The sequence below is a fragment of the Melanotaenia boesemani genome, chromosome 5 (assembly GCF_017639745.1).
Source record: "Melanotaenia boesemani isolate fMelBoe1 chromosome 5, fMelBoe1.pri, whole genome shotgun sequence".
Lineage (NCBI taxonomy): Eukaryota > Metazoa > Chordata > Actinopteri > Atheriniformes > Melanotaeniidae > Melanotaenia > Melanotaenia boesemani.
Genome location: NC_055686.1, coordinates 4413769 through 4430212, shown reverse-complemented (window position 1 = coordinate 4430212; position 16444 = coordinate 4413769). Strand labels below are relative to the sequence as shown.

At 41.0% G+C, this 16444-nt stretch overlaps 2 protein-coding genes across 2 annotated transcripts in view; both read right to left on the bottom strand.

Moving 5' to 3' along the window:
* Positions 1-16444, bottom strand: part of LOC121640415 — a 601409-nt gene that overhangs the window by 561589 nt on the left and 23376 nt on the right. The window lies entirely within an intron of this gene.
* On the bottom strand, positions 11583-13191 carry LOC121640542 (gastrula zinc finger protein XlCGF8.2DB-like; the record flags this gene model as incomplete). Its single annotated transcript, XM_041986367.1, has 2 exons — positions 11583-12622; positions 12868-13191. Coding segments are annotated over 2 exons (933 nt in total), but the record flags the coding sequence as incomplete, so codon positions are not given.

The window sequence follows — 16444 nt, the reverse complement described above, 5'->3', positions numbered from 1 at the left end:
TTGTTTGTTTTCTTTTTCCAATATTTTTTGTGGCCTACCTGTTCTGATCCACAGTCCTTACCGGTTAGTGGCAATAACACACTACTAAAATGTTGTTTGTTGTCCGCCAATGACACACAAGAAGAAGACAGAGTGGAGGAATACAGAACAAGCTCCTTTAAAAGGTAATTACGGAAGATTCTGTCAAATATTTACGATACTTCTCCCGTATTTTTACTGACTTTTCTTAGAGTGTAGTGAAGTTGTCAGTGTATGGGATATACATTAACACCTTCACCACTTCTTACAATAGACCTTACCTTTTCAAACCAGATGGTCTACATCCAAATCACACAGGTTCTCATCTCCTCACATTGAACAGAGAACTCACCCTCCACTCCTGCAAAGCTCTCTGATTGATGGTCCAGCCAGAACACAGTTCCCCAGTTAGATCCTCCCCAGTTACACATCATGTACCAGTACACATCACCAGTAGACACTATAACCATCCCTCTCCATATCAATACATCCCTACTGTCAGATGTCTCCTTCCCATTCATACAACTCCAGGTACAAAACCCACACCAGTGATCTCAGAACCGAACTTTCCTGCATCATTTAACACGGCTTTTTAAATGTCAGGTCACTGTTAAACAAATCTTTTATTATTAATGATCTGATTTTAGATAAAAACATCGACTGTCTCTTGTTAACTGAAACCTTGCTTGGCGCTGAAGCTTCATCCCCAAATTTAATTTTTTTATTTTCTATCAGGGGAGGTAAAAAGGTGGTGGAACAGCTTCAACTGCACAACGAACAATATCAGCACAAATAATCTCATTAACTAATTATTCAACATTTGAGCATCGTTTGTTTTTAACAAGCTGCCTGTTTTATTCATCACAGTTTATCGACCACCAAACCCTCCTTCCTGTTTTATTAAAGAGTTTTCTGTATTTTTATCAGTCACACACATAAAATATAATAAGATGTTAATAACTGGTGATTTTAACTTACATATCGATAACAGTAGCGATCCCTATGCCTGCCAGTTTTTAAACCTTTTAAACAGTGTTGGGGTAGTTTCCTTTTTTAACTCTAAAAAAGTAATTAGTTACTAGTTACTCGTTACTTCTGTAAATTGTAATGAAATTACTTTACTAGTTACTGCATTTGAAAAGTAACGTCACTTATTACTTTACTTTAGCATTTCTTAATTCACCGTGTAAACATAGACAAACATCATAGCCGAATCATCGCTGCCTGTCTGCACAGTGTTTACTGTTTACTGTAAACAAAATGTCTTTAAAACCATAAGAACAACTTCCCTGTCTGTGGGAAGAAATGGACACACTTGTCTCATAATCAGTCTTATAATCAGTCTCATAACAGTCTTGGACCTTCTTACTTATCAGACCTACTTTAGATTATGAACCCTGGTGGACCCTGAGATGCTCCGGTACCGGCCTCTTGGTTGTTCCCAAAGTCAGAACCAAGACTTATGGTGAGTCCTCGTTCCACCACTACGGGCCTCGTCTGTGGAACAGCCTGCCAGAGAACCTCAGGGCTGCAGAGACTGTTCATGTTTTTAAAAACAGGCTCAAGACCTTTCTTTTTAGTTTAGCTTATAGCTGAATTTTATTTTGTTTTGATTTTTGCTCATTTAACCAAATAATCTTCTGTTATTTTTACCACCTATTTATATGGCTTTCTGTTGTTTTATTGTTTTATTGCTTCATTTTTACCCGAGTACAGTTTTTATAAACACTTTTATTTTATTTTATTTTTTACTGAACTCCTTTATTTGTATTTTGATTCGTGTCACTCTTAGCTTATTGTTTACAAGTGTATTTATTCTTGTTTTTAATGTTTAACTCCAGTGTTTTCCTCCATCTGGAGCAACTGAGATTTAAATTTATTTAAAATTTGTTCGAGTCTCTGACTGGAGTTTCTTTCCTTGGCTAGCACCATCCTTACTGAGAAACTGTTTACGGTAAATAAAGTCACATGATAACAGCAGCTTTTTGCTACTCATCGTATTGCTGTAATAATACTGTAGTGTGGGTGGAGCTGACGCTTGATGAGTAATGTGATCCACCTGTGGGGGGAGTGATTGAATACAACGAGGGGGATTGAGAGGAGATAAATGAGAGGTGAGGGAAGAAGGAAGGAGGCTGGAAACGGGTGCAGAAACTGGAGAGAAGCTGGTCGATTGTGAACTGGAGCTGGAGAAGCGCACCGTGGCGGGTGGGTGCTGTTCGCAGCTTGTAGTGCTGCCGGCAGCGAAGACAGTTGAGCAGGGGAGCTTTGTCGTGCTGGCTAGGAGGCGAGGCGGGTGCCTCCCCTAGACAGCGATAGGGACCGGGATTAGAGTGTGCCTTGCCTGCGGGCCTAAGCTCCCTGCGACATCCTGATAATAACTGCACGAGACGCCGTCCAGCCTGCAGCCGAAGTGTCCGACCTGACGCAGAGTTGATGACGCGTTCCTGCCTTGTGGGAAATTCCTGTATCTAGACCCCACGGCGGGGTCTTGTCGTCAGACAGATAAGTCTGATTCTTTTAACCATACCTTATTTTATGTGTATTAGTCCATTGGATATCCAAGCGATGTATTTTGATTATTTTGACTCTTTTTAGGATTTTCATTCACATCGTCTGAGTCGGCGAGTAGTCAAAAGAGGCAGCTAAACTGGATGAGCAGCACTTTGCTTCCGCCTAGTGACCAAAGGGTTGTTTTATTTGCTTACTTATGGTTGTAGTGGCTCTTCTTGGGGTGGTGTGGGAGTAAATCCCCTGATTTGCAGTGTACTGCTGGCAGGAAGCCTTGTGTGCCGTGCCTTTTTGAGGGTGTGTGACCTGCTTTCTTTTTGTGTGCAGAGTTGGTGTACAGGACAGCGGAGGAGCTGCAGTCTGTTGAAGTGCCTCTGCTGATCCGCCAGCCCGGACGTCTTATGATAGATTTTGGTTTTGTTATGTTTAAATAAACTTTTGTAGTCAGTTACTCCAAGTGGGTTGTGGTGAGTGCTCCCTTTGCCTCTGAAACCGGACCAGACCGGATAAACAAAGGTGGTGGCAGCGGAAATATTAAATAGGTAGAGAAAAGTTATTACTATACGTGACGCCGTTTTCTCTTTCTCTGTAAGAAGTTTTCTCTCCACGTTTCTTTCATTTTTAAATGGTTAACATAATAATCCAAGTTGAGCAAATAAATTAGATCCAGCAGACAATCCCACCTGAGCAGAGGTTTAAATTTAACCAGTGTGCCGCTGCGTCTTCCTCGTCTTCGGTGACGCTGCTTCTTCCTACGGAGAACGCAGGGCAAGCGGCGCAGTGTTGGAGGAATGGATGCCAGCAAGGGAGGACCCGTCCCGATAGGGATTAAGGCTCTTCATCGGGGATCCCGTGTTAATAAGCGTTTGGCCATCATAAACCAGTCCAGAAAGTACAAAGTCAGCAAAAAGAGACAAAGACAAAGCAGGACAACAGGTACGAGCAGCAGCATCTTGGCCGGTGGTCGGACAGAGCGGACACAGGAAGAAGAGGCTGAGTTAGCAGACTTAGGTCTGTTCAGGTTTGGACAAGGACATTTTCAATTACTGTTTCTACTGTTTTTAATTAAAATGCAATTAAATACATTTTTTCCAGACATTACTAGAAGTTGAGTTTACAATATTAATGTCTGTGTCTATTATTTGATTCAGTCGTCCATTAAAGTCCATTTAAATAAAAAAATGTTGCTTTTTGAGTCAAATTTTATGTTATTAAAATGTGATTAATCGAGATTCATTAAATACAAAGCCTGTAATTTATGTTTTTTAATCAGGTCCCACCCGTTATAAATGTGTGTGTGTGTGTGTGTGTGTGTTTATATTGAGTGTTGAGTTAAAGAAACATTTTGCTTTATAAAGTTTATACATGTTTAATTTTACAGAATAAAAGACTCTCCATGACTGATTATGTTACACTTGACAAACTACAGCATTTCATCCATTTCCACACAGCTTCATCACCACTAACTCCACAGTCTGATCTTACCAGTGACAGTGAGGGTGATGCTGTTACTGGTTGCTCCCTCTCTGGACTCACACCAGTAAACTCCAGAGTCCTTTTTGAGGACAACACTGATGTTACAGGAGGACCAAGCTTATTTTACCTTTCCATCAAAGTTCTCCGCTCAGACTCAGTCCTTAGAGAGCAATGTTCTAGTTTAACCACAAGAGGGCGGTGTTGTCTAACTGTCACACTTGATGTGTTTCTGAGGGAAAATCCAGTCTTCATACAGATTTATAGTTCTAGTTCAAGTTTATTTCTACAACACGTTTACAATGACCAGTGCTGCACAGCAGAACAATAAAACACTCCAAAATAAATACAGTTAAACCATAAAAAATGAAAACACACACACATTAAGTTACTTAAAAGTAAGAAAAACACCTGCTATAATTGGCCATCTCGACTAGGAATCAAAACCCAGGACAAAAAGTGTGTTTTAAGCAAGTATTTAAAAGCAGAGATGGATTGAGCACTTTGTTATTTAGGGGTCAGCACAGAGAAGGTTCTCTCACCTCTAGAGATATATCTGGTTCAAGGAACCTCCAGAAGCAACTGTGAGGAGAACCTCAGAGCTCTAATCGGAGCGTGCTTGGTTCGAAGCTTGGACAAATACAGAGGAGCCAAGCCATTTAGCGCTTTATAAGCTAATAACGTTTTAAACTGAACCCTGTAACTAAAGGGAAGCCAGTGAAGCTCAGCAAAGACGGGAGTCATATGGTCAAAGTCTCTTTCCATTCAACATTCGGGCAGCAGCGTTTTGAGCCAGCTGGAGGCAGTGGAGAGATGCTTCTAATGCCATAATAAAGAGAATTACACATAAGCAAAGCATATGCAGTAATGCTGCGTTTGCCAGCAGCACAGCTTGTTGTGAAGTCTGGCACAAGCCTGTAAATAACCAATGATCCGAGTCAAGTGTGTTTCCAGGAATACAAGTAAAGTGGATTCCTCGGAGGATCATCTTTATATTTTTATCTGTCTAAAACATTTCAGACTTTGTCTATTACAGGATTTGCATGATGTTTAGTTTGATCATAACTACTGATGACATGAATTGGCTACATTAGTAAAGAAAATGTACATTCACTGCAAAAGATGGTGAGGGTCTGTGCAGCCGTTCAAAACACCTTTTTCTTTCTTTCCCGAGTCGAACAACAGCTTTACTGCTCAACACTGTCCCCACAGTTTCTGCTGGTACGACTCTGTTTGCTCCAAGGACCCCAAGAATAGACTGTATGTAAATGATGCAGAAGACGGGCAAAATGCTGGAACTTTGCAGTGGGTGCTTCCCCACAGTGGGTGGCTGTCTGGGGTGGTCTGGTCCTCCTTGTCTGAAACTGAGGTCGGAACTAGGAGGTGAACTCTGAACTCAGCACTGCCCTCTAGTGGATGTATTGGTTAACAACCATGACATCTGCCCGAATTCCATCAATATGTGGATTGTCCCACCAAAGAAAATTAAACACTGGATCTTTTGTATCCAAACACCAGGGATGAATACACTGCCACAGCTCTCCCTCCCCTTGGCAGATCAGACCACAATCTCATTCTGTTGACCCCAAATTCTGTTCCACTTGCTCAGCAACAGCCTGTGGACAGAAGGACAGTGAGGAGGTGGACTGAGGACGCTGCTGAAGCACTACAGGACTGCTTGGAGTCAACGGGATGTTCTCTGTCAGCCACACGGGGAGGACATCAACAAGATGACAGACTGCATCACAGATTACATCAGATTTTGTGGAGCAATCACCGTTCCCACCCGGCCTGTTTCCCCAATAATAAACCTTGGACCACCAGCGACCTGAAGACCATTCTCAACCAGAAAAAGAGAGTTTTAAGGTCAGGAGACCAGGAAGAAAAGAGGAGGGTGCAACAGGAACTCAGGGTGTTACTGAGGAGGAGGAAGGACGACTAGCAGAGGAAGCTGGAAGCCAAACTCCAGCAGAATCATGTGAGGGACGTGTGGACGAAGATGAAGGAGATCACAGGTTGGAAGGAGACAAGCAGGCAGCTTCCAGACAGCCAGGAGAGACCTGATGAGATGAACTGGTTTGCCAACAGGTTCAGGTCTCAGCTGCTCAGTATCTCCACTTCACAACGTGACCTCCTCACACCCCCTCTCTCTCACAACATCTCTCCCCTCATCCTCCTCCTCATCCTCCTCGGATGAATCCCATACCTCCGCGGGGTAGTGCACTTATCACAATGTTTTATTGTTTCATATCCAATATCACAATCTTAGGAAGCAAGCACTTACTTCGATTGATGATCTTCAAGATATGCAAAGATACATGAAAACAGTGCATTTAGATGACAGTCAGTAGAAAATTTCTCCCTAAGCTCACCCTGCCTCCATGCTCCAGGCCCAAACCCGACACAGGTGAACGTACCCATTAATGAAGCCAACACACCCACAGTGCCACCCACAATCACCGGTGATGTCACCATGCATGTTATTACGCATTATATGGGAAAATAAATAACCCGACATATGGCTCCTACACTTACTTTGAAACATAAGTGTGGCAGTACGAGGTAAGTTTTTGCTGTTCCTGCCAATCAGCTGAGGAAGGCGACATATTTAAGCAGGCGTAGAGCCAGTGTCTGTCATCAAGCGCTCGTCTGGTTGGCTGGTCACATGACTTCCGGCTGTCACGGAGGCTACCGTTGCTACCACATTGAATTAGCTCCCACACCTGAACTGCTGTTGTACATATGCTTCATTTTCCCTGCACCGTGTATCTGGCTGGACAGGCCTTAATTAGCTGTGCTTTTATAGGGAAACGCACTACTCCCTGCTTCTGAAGACTCCTTTCTGTGGCTAACCCTGTCTTCCTGGTAGGTCAGTCCACGGCTTGTGGGCACGTTTCCTGTCTGTATGGGACATTTATGATGTTTATTTTCTTAGGGGGATAAATCAGATGGCTTCCAACAACATAGCCGTCCTGCAGGCGGCTGATATTGGCTGCTGCGGTGCGCGTTGCTGGATGAGCCACAGCTGATTACCACGCCTGCTGATCGTCTCCCTGATTGCTGCTGCTTTGCTTTTTGTGTTTTATGGAGATTGTTTTATTTCTGAGCGGCCTTGCTATCGCTCCCAACGGAGGCCCGGACCATTCACCTTGTAAGCTGGTTTGATACGGAGTCTCCAGCTAAAGGACTACAGCTGCAGCGGGTTGCGGGCCACCACGATCCGTGGTGGGAAAGGGCGTTTCATTTCCTGCCGCCATCCTTCTGGAGGAAGGATTGAGAGTTGGTACAGTTTGGTAGTGACCTACAATGAGGGCCTGGGTTTTATAGTTTTATTTTATTTTTTTATTTTTACTGAAGGCAGTCTGATTTCGTTGGTGTGCTACCATTTTATTGTATTTGCCTTCTTTTATTGTTTTAACATTTTGTTTCTTTCTTTTAGCGGCCTGAGAGCTGGGGTGGTGGTGTCTCCTCGGTGTTGGTCTCCTCTTTTGGTGTGACCCCCAGTCTGACTGCTGCTCACGTGTGCCTTTGGGGTGATTTAGAGTGTTGTGTGGTAGTGTGCATGCTTGGTACGAGCACTTGTAGTGGCTTTCCTTGGATTCCCTCACCTCATTTCAGCCCACCTGTCCCCTGGTAAGCCTCAGCCCTATTTTTTTATTTATTTTTAACAGTTCATTTTGTTTAAATAAAGATTGTTAATTTTATTGGATGCTTGTCTCACGCCTCGTTAGTATAACAAACCTGAGTGCCTTGGTGGAGTAAATATTAATAATCTCTAGGTGAAAGTCCCAGAGTGGCATTGTCAGACTTTTTTTGTGTAACTGAAGTTCACATAATCCCCCGGTCTTGCCACGTAAGAATCAAAAACTACAAAGTGATGGTTTAATATAACTTAAGTGTTATTAATGTTTAGATAAAATAATATAATTTTCACAGTTAATAATGCCGACTCAATATTATCAGGTCATCAGTGCTGACATGGCCATGCTTCAGAGGCGGCACAATGTGAAGTCACCAAAGGAAGCTCCTTTCAAATATGACATGTATGGAATAACATCAGTATGGAACAAAAACATTCCACGATTGAGGGTTAGTTACTTATTTTCTTGTAATATATTCCTACAACTTTAATGTGGATGGTTGCAACTCTAAGCTTATTTATGTACCTTAATTCTTTGGGACCCTGCAGAATATCAGTTGCTGTTTGGGGCTGTAAATGAACACCATCACTGCTTTCTGGTTGGAAGTGTTTCTGGGACTTTCTTCATATTTATTGACATGTTACAGTCCAGACTAAACATGGAGAAGCAGCATTTAGCTGTTATGCTGCAAACAAATGGAACAAACTGCCAGTGGAGATTAAACTTTCCCCAAATGTAGACATTTTTAAATCCAGGTTAAAAACTTTTCTTTTCTCATGCGCCTATGCATGAAATCTGCACGGTAACTTTTTTTTTTTTTAACTTATCTTGCTTTTAATCATTTTAATGTAATTTATTTTTTATTGTGATTATGTGTTGATTATGTGTTGATGCCTTTACTATTCTAAATATCTGTAATATCTTTGTTTTATGTAAAGCACTTTGAATTGTCCTGTACATGAAATGTGCTATACAAATAAACTGCCTTGCCTTGCCTTACATATATTTTCCAAGACAAAGGTTTTTATTAGGTACTATGTTTTGTACCTGAAAAAATCACTTGTATATTATATAAAATATCTTCAAAATTAAAGTGTTTTTTGTTGAGTTCAGGTAATATATCCATCACAGAACAAGACAGTCTTCCTGGATCCACTTGGAGAAACTGCTGCCAAGTTAAAAAGGTGCCAGGGTGCATCAAGGTAAACTGTAATTATAGCTTTAGTTGTAATATAACACAATCATCATATATTGCTACAGATGTGGCATTAATATATAATGCAGAGATCATCTGAGATCTTTTGAAATATTCCAAATCATGTAGCTTTCACATTTGCCAAACAAATGACATTTTTATAGTGATTTTTTACTACAGTATCTCAGTTTTATCATTGTGCTCTTGATTGTCTTTAATAACTTACTAGGTTTGTTTTTTGCATGTTACACTGGATGTTTTAACTATGTTAGGGTCCTCATGAGGAGAAAGGGGTGCATGTGTCAAGGTGGCAATGCGACACAGTGCCCCATCCCCACCAACCAGACAGCTCGTCCTTTGGTGTTTTTGCCATGTGGTTCGTAAAAAAATTACTCTTTTTACTCAACTCTGAGTACACACACATTTTAAATGTTAGTAAGTGACTGTGTTGTTTTTCAATCAGTTTGAAAACATTTATGAGTGCACTGGTTGTCATTGCTGAGATTGTGCTGCAAATAAAAGCTGATGGGTCATTACCCTGTTTGAAAATAATTTAGCAATATTTTGACAGATGACCTGACAAACGTCTGTCTTCACTGTAGGGAGGCCAGTGTGGATGGCAGCCCAGACGAGCAGCTCATTTGGGTATTTTATCTATATTTATATACAATGAATATGGATATTTAATTAGAAAATAAAAATGGTGAAATATTCTAAAGTTCTATTCTAAATCAGCACACATTACCATTAAGAAAAAAGTAATGTGTTCACAGTTAAGCCTTAGTCCAGTTTACATTATATCCAGCTGTGTGCTCCGTCTTTTAAAAAGTAAATTTGGGGTTTTAATTGCTGTTGGGTACACCATGTTTATTTCTTAATTACTTGATCATGTCCATCATTCCACTGTTTATGTACAGGTGTAAATACTCGACCACATTATGAAGCTGAAGCTTCACTCTAATAAATTGAAAAGTCATCCGACTTTGCATCTTCCTCATTTTAGGATCAAAATCAATCTCTCCCTTACACTCTCCCTTCTTTCCGCAGATATTGGATACATGTCAATCAAAAGGACACGCCCTTAATTATGCCGAATTTCAAGATTAAATAACATCCAAACAGATAAGTTAGGAAAAAAATCACCCCCTCACAGCTATCATGAAGGTAAACTTAACCTATTTATCCTAAAATGGATTTTTGCACCAGGCTTTAAACATGTTTATTTCTGCTGTGAAATTGGTCTTTTTAACATGGAAGTCTATGGGGATTTGCTCTGTTTTGGAGCCCCTAGTGGATGAAGGGGGAACTGCAGGTTTTTGCAGTTCCACAAAGGCTTCACATTTTACAGGCGGCGGTTGCCGCGTGGTTTATTATAATGCATATACAGTAAGGTCACACATCTCTGTTAAACTGCTCATGTTAAATTCTCATCCATCTGAAAAAATGCTAAAACATTTAGCAATTTTTAAAAAATGACAGTTACACATATTTTGAAGAAAAAAATACTCTCGACATATAAAACAGGAAAATATTAATAAATTAAATGAGCCATCAATTAAAAGCAATGCCAGTAATGATATATATACACAATTAACTTAAATGAATTTAAAGGTGTTACAAACTGGGAATTAGGAGGCTTATTTAAATGTATAAACAAAGGAAAAAATGTATAGGCTACATATTACTGCAATAGTAAATAGTAACATCTGAATGCAGATGTTAGCTTAAACCTCCACCACTTCCACACATTTAGAGACAGTTAATAAGTAAAAACAGAAAGAAAACAGCAGCACAAAAAGACATTCCTTCAAACTTGTTCACGCTGTGCAATCCACTAATTCACATTGGGCAGAAATTCAGGTCACCGTGTTGGTTTGTTGTTATGCAGCTTCTTCTTCTTGTGTTTCCCTGCGACTGCTGCTCCACCATATTTGCAGCACCGTCCTCTACCGCCACTTCAGGGAATCACAACTCCCCCCTCTTCTCGGCTTTGTGTTAATTGGCTGTCAGTCATAACTTTTCCTCACAGCTGCGTCAAGCCAGATGTTTGTTACTTTTATTATTTTTGTACTAAGAAACAGAAATGAGGGAGTTCATGTTTGTGTATAATGGAGGGAGGGGGAGCTGCATATGTGACAGGGCCAAAGAGGGTGTGGGACTTATTTTAATTATATATGATTATATATGATTTATTTATTTTTTTAACTGCATGTTATTTTATTTGTGCTATTTATTTATACTTTTAACCGCATGTTTGACTTGTTTTATTTCCTTGGTTTTATGCAGTGTATTGTATTGGTTTTAATGACACCCTCTGAGGCCAATCGAGCCTTAGCGAGCCCCAATTAGAGACAGGTGCCAGGTGCTTGAGCCTCCAGCTCCAACCTTTGGAGCCTGACAGCTTTGTCAGCTTCTATTTCCAACTTTCATAACTCAAACTCCATGTGCGCTTGGCGAGCCTCAGCCTTCTCGCGGGCTTCCAGCTCCAATCTTTCCAAACGGACTTTCAACCGAGCCCCAGCACGGGCATCCAAACTGTTTGAGGAAAGTGGATCACACCGGGGCAGAGTAACGGGTGTCACCGACTTTTCAGCCCCTGGTCCCTCCTCAGTCATCTCGGGGCTGGGAGTTCAAATTCTGCTTCTGCAGACACCTCTAACGCCCCACAAGCTTCCAACTGCTCCACCAGTAGAGCCTTCATCTGGCTCTTGATGGCCTGTTTTGGGACCAACAGGGAAAAAGGCTGCATAAGATCAGCTTTGCGGAGACAGTCAAGAGCTACACAGGAAGGAGCCGCAAGAAACCGTTCCAAGTCAACGGACGTAGCCATCTCGATCAGAACAATAAAGCCCACTGCTCCACACCAACCGTGCTAAATATACTACGAGAAAATAAGCTCCCGGACGAGCCCCCACTTTGTTACGACCCACTATAGGGGGATAAGAAACTCAAACTCAAAAAGCAGCCAAAACAGCTGTATGCTATCGAAGGCAAAACCAAAATGAAATGAGTAATTATCATTAAACTGACAACACAAACAGTCAGGTTTAACCCTGCTGAAAACTCAGGTTGCAGCAATGACCGGCTGCCATAACAACAATAATAATAACAATAATAATAATAATTTATTTATAACGCACTTTAAATTTTAGAAAACATTCTCAAAGTGCCGTTTCTATGTTGCATGGACACGCATGTGTCTGTTTAAAGAGACAGGCCACCTAAATAATTCACCACACACCTCACAGGGAATAGGTCTCTGACCTGTGTGGATTCTCATATGTCGTTTTAAGTTTGACTTGTCACTAAATCTTTGTCCACATTCATCACAGCTGAATGGTTTGTCTCCTGTGTGGATACTCATGTGTTGTTTTAAGCTTGACTTGTGACTAAATCTTTGTCCACATTCATCACAAATGAATGGTTTCTCTCCTGTGTGGATTCTTATGTGTATGTCTAAGCTTGTCTTGCGACTAAATGTTTGTCCACATTCCTCACAGTTGAATGGTTTGTCTCCTGTGTGGATTTTCATGTGTCGTTTTAAGCTTGTCTCGTGACTAAATCTTTGTCCACATTCATCACAGTTGAATGGTTTGTCTCCTGTGTGGATTCTTATGTGTATGTCTAAGCTTGTCTTGCGACTAAATCTTTGTCCACATTCCTCACAGAAGAATGGTTTGTCTCCTGTGTGGATTCTCATGTGTATGTCTAGGCTTGTCTTTTGACTAAATCTTTGTCCACATTCCTCACAGAAGAATGGTTTGTCTCCTGTGTGGATTTTCATGTGTTGCTTAAGTGTATCTTTGATAAATCTCTGTCCACATTCATCACATCTAAATGGTTTGTCTCCTGTGTGGATTCTCAGTGTTGGTTTAAGCTTGTCTTCTGACTAAATCTTTGTCCACATTCTCACAGAAGAATGGCTTGTCTCCTGTGTGGATTCTCATGTGTATGTCTAGCTTGTCTTGCGACTAAATCTTTGTCCACATTCCTCACAGAAGAATGGTTTGTCTCCGGTGTGGATTTCATGTGTTTTTTTAAGTTTGACTTGTGACTAAATCTTTGTCCACATTCATCACAGTTGAATGGTTTGTCTCCTGTGTGGATTTTCATGTGTTGGTTTAAGCTTGTCTTCTGACTAAATCTTTGTCCACATTCATCACAGCTGAATGGTTTGTCTCCTGTGTGGATTCTCATGTGTCGTTTTAAGCTTGTCTTTTGAGTAAATCCTTGTCCACATTCCTCACAGCTGAATGGTTTGTCTCCTATGTGGATTCTCATGTGTCGTTTTAAGCTTGTCTTTTGAGTAAATCCTTGTCCACATTCCTCACAGCTGAATGGTTTGTCTCCTGTGTGAATTCTCATGTGTAGCCCAAGTTTTCTTTTATGACCACAGATGTGACCACAAACATCACATTTAACGGCTTTTGTCTCTGTGTGAACTCCTCTACGCAATTTTATATTTTGTGTTACTTTCAAACATTTCTTATGGTTCAAACAACTCAAAGGATTCTCTGTTAAATGTCTCTGGAGAGATTGTTGGTCGTCAAACTCTTCACCACATTCAGAGCAGCTGAGGGAGTTATTGGCAGTGTTACACTCTACATCAAGGTTTACACCTGACCCATGTGCTCTGTTGTCATTTGAACTTTTTCCAGTCTTTTCACATCCTGATTGGGCCACAGTTCCTTTTCTATGCAGAGGGGATCTGGATCCAGCTTGTCCCGACTCCATTTCCAGGGAACCCCCTCTTCAATCACCAACAGCTGCTGCAGGTAACACTGAAATAAAAAAGAAAGATAAAACTGGATTTAAGGAGCCTGAACAGTGATGTTGATCAGGTTCTCAATGTAGTGAGTCTCCGGCACCATAGCTGGTGATTTGAGTGGGTCCCTGGGAAATTCAGTGGCTCTCTCAATGTAAAAAAAAATTATCTTTAATTTGTTATATTCTTCTACTTCTTAAATTGTAGTGTTAAACTTCTTTGATGGTGTATGGTATGACAGGGTTATAAGTTAACAGACAGTCTCCTGTGTATGCCTTTCAGGTCCATATCAAGTGTTAGGATAAGTACAAAGTAATAAATAAGGAATAAATAAATAACAATAAAACAGACTCTATAGTGTTTACTATACGGAGCAATATATGCAAATATAAAATGGCTTATTGTCTGAAACTATAAATAAAGTTTATCAGACTTAATTTCCTATTGTCACATGCCCAGGTCTGTGGCCTGTGGTTGTGGTAATTTTCATTCTGCTGCTCGGTTGCTTCTCTGCAATTGGGTGTGGATGTGGCAGTGACCTCCCTCCTCATCTACCTCCCTGATTGGTCGTCTCCAGTCCAGCTTACCCTGGGACCAACCTCCGAAACCCCTGCTCTTCTGTTATTGGACGACTACAGTCCCGCACTTCCTCTCTGCCATCCAACGAGAAGGACTCCAGGCCTTTAAGGAGGAGGAAGTGCCAGCATTCAGGGCAGCTGTGTACCATTAGGCCCACACCTCGCCACATTAGGCCCACACCTCGCCAATTGGGATTGTATACAGAAGTTGCTGGTCTGAGTAACCCTGGTGGTGTTTTGTAAGAGCATTTAGAATTCCCTAAGTTTAGTACACAGTTGTGTTTTTGGTTGAGATAATTGAGGATATACGCTCGTCGTGTGTGAGTGGCTTTTGAATTAAGTTTTATAGCAGATTTTGGTTTGTAGTTTGAATAGTTTTTGGTTTGTATTGAAGGCTACCGTTTGGTATTGCATTTTGGTTTGGTTTGTATAAAAAGCTCCATTTTGGTTAAGGTTAAGAGTAAAGAGTAAGATTTTTGGATTTGTATTAGAATAAGTATTTGTTTTCGTCCATAGTATTTGGGTATTCTAATACGTAAGAGAATTGTTTATTATTTTGTATTGTTAATTGTTATTGGTAATTAGTTACCTCAATTGAGGATACATTATGTTAATTGGTTTTCTTTCTACCTTTACTGGTCTTGGTATACCGACTATGGGACACCTTTTGTTGTTTTTTTCTTTTTTGAACCTGGTTTTGTAATAAATTTATTGTATATATCTTTAAGTTTGGTCCGGCTCGTTTTTGCTATTGAACCCAATTCCCCTGGATTTGAGACAGGGTTGTAACAAAAGTGGGGGCTCGTCCGGGAGCTTTTTTTTTTTTTTATTGGAGGATACGGTGCGAGCATATAATCTCAATTTGTGTAGTAGTTGCCCGTTCCTAACTGTATTCTTTTAGGGAATGACATCACCGGAGGTAGAGTAACTCCTGCTCTGGAAGTGCTGGATGCCCCTAAGATCAGTAAACAGACACGTGTAGTAACACGCTCTCAGGCACTTATTATGCCGACATAAGTTGAAAGAAGATGATTGATTTGACTGACAGTTTTCTTTCAACATCTCTTTCAGATGATGTTAAGCTGGTGGAAGAAACACAGGAAACGGCAACAGCCTCTGACGTAAAAGTTCGGGAGGCTCAGCCGTCCCGTTAGCTCCCCCTTACCTATTTCACGTGCATGCTTGGGTGACGCACAGAGGAGGGACCCTACGTTACACAAGTGCTTCAAAGAGGTGGTAAGTGCTGACAAGTTAGCAACAGTTAGCAGTGGTTTAGCAGTGCTAATGCGACGTTGGTGTCCAGTTGCTATGTGAGGTGCCGTTCCGACAACAAGTACTGCACCTGGCGCATGATGATCACTGGTCAGGACAGATCGGAGTAAATAAAATGTACAAGTATGTGTTGAGGCATTTCTTCTGGCCTGGTTTGAAGAAAGACATCATTCACCATGTTAGTAGCTGTCATGTGTGCCAGATAACTGGGAAGCCTCATCAGAAGAAGATTCCATGTGCCCTGTTGCACCTGATCCCAGTTGTGAATGAACCACGTGAAAAAGTTATTATCGATTGTGTAGGTCCGTTGCCGTGCACACAATCAGTTGTTAATTGTAAATTGTACCAAATTAAGGACACCTTTTCTCATTTATTACCTTTTGTTTCCGAACTTGATATACTACCTGAGATAAGGATACCTGTTGTTGATTATTTGAGTTTGTTTCTTTATTTTGAACCCGAGTTTGTATAATAAATTATTATTGTATATCACTTTGTTTGTCTGGCTCGTTTTGTTACCGACTCCGTCACCCCTAGTTACAGAGGGGGTCGTAACACCTTCTGTGAACTTTTACCACCTGGTTGCACATATTTTAACAATCCAAGGGCTTCTGGTCGTGGAGGAGGAACTGCAGCTATTTTTAAGAAGAATTTTGTGTGTAAGCAGGTCGCACCAACATCTCTTCCCTTCCCTTTTGAAGTTAATTTATTTGAGATGTGCTTCACCCCTCGGATGGTGTGCGCTGTCATTTACAGACCAACTAAGTACTGTAAAGATTTTATCCATGACTTTGGAGAACTTCTGGCTGAAATAATCCCTAAATATAACAGAATTTTAATCCTTGGAGATTTTAACATCCACGTGTGCCGTCTTGAGAAACCATTGACAAAAGACTTTTTAAATTTACTTGATAGCTTTAATCTTTCTCAGAACGTGTCGGGTCCAACTCACGAGTGCGGACATACCCTTGATTTTGTACTATCACATGGT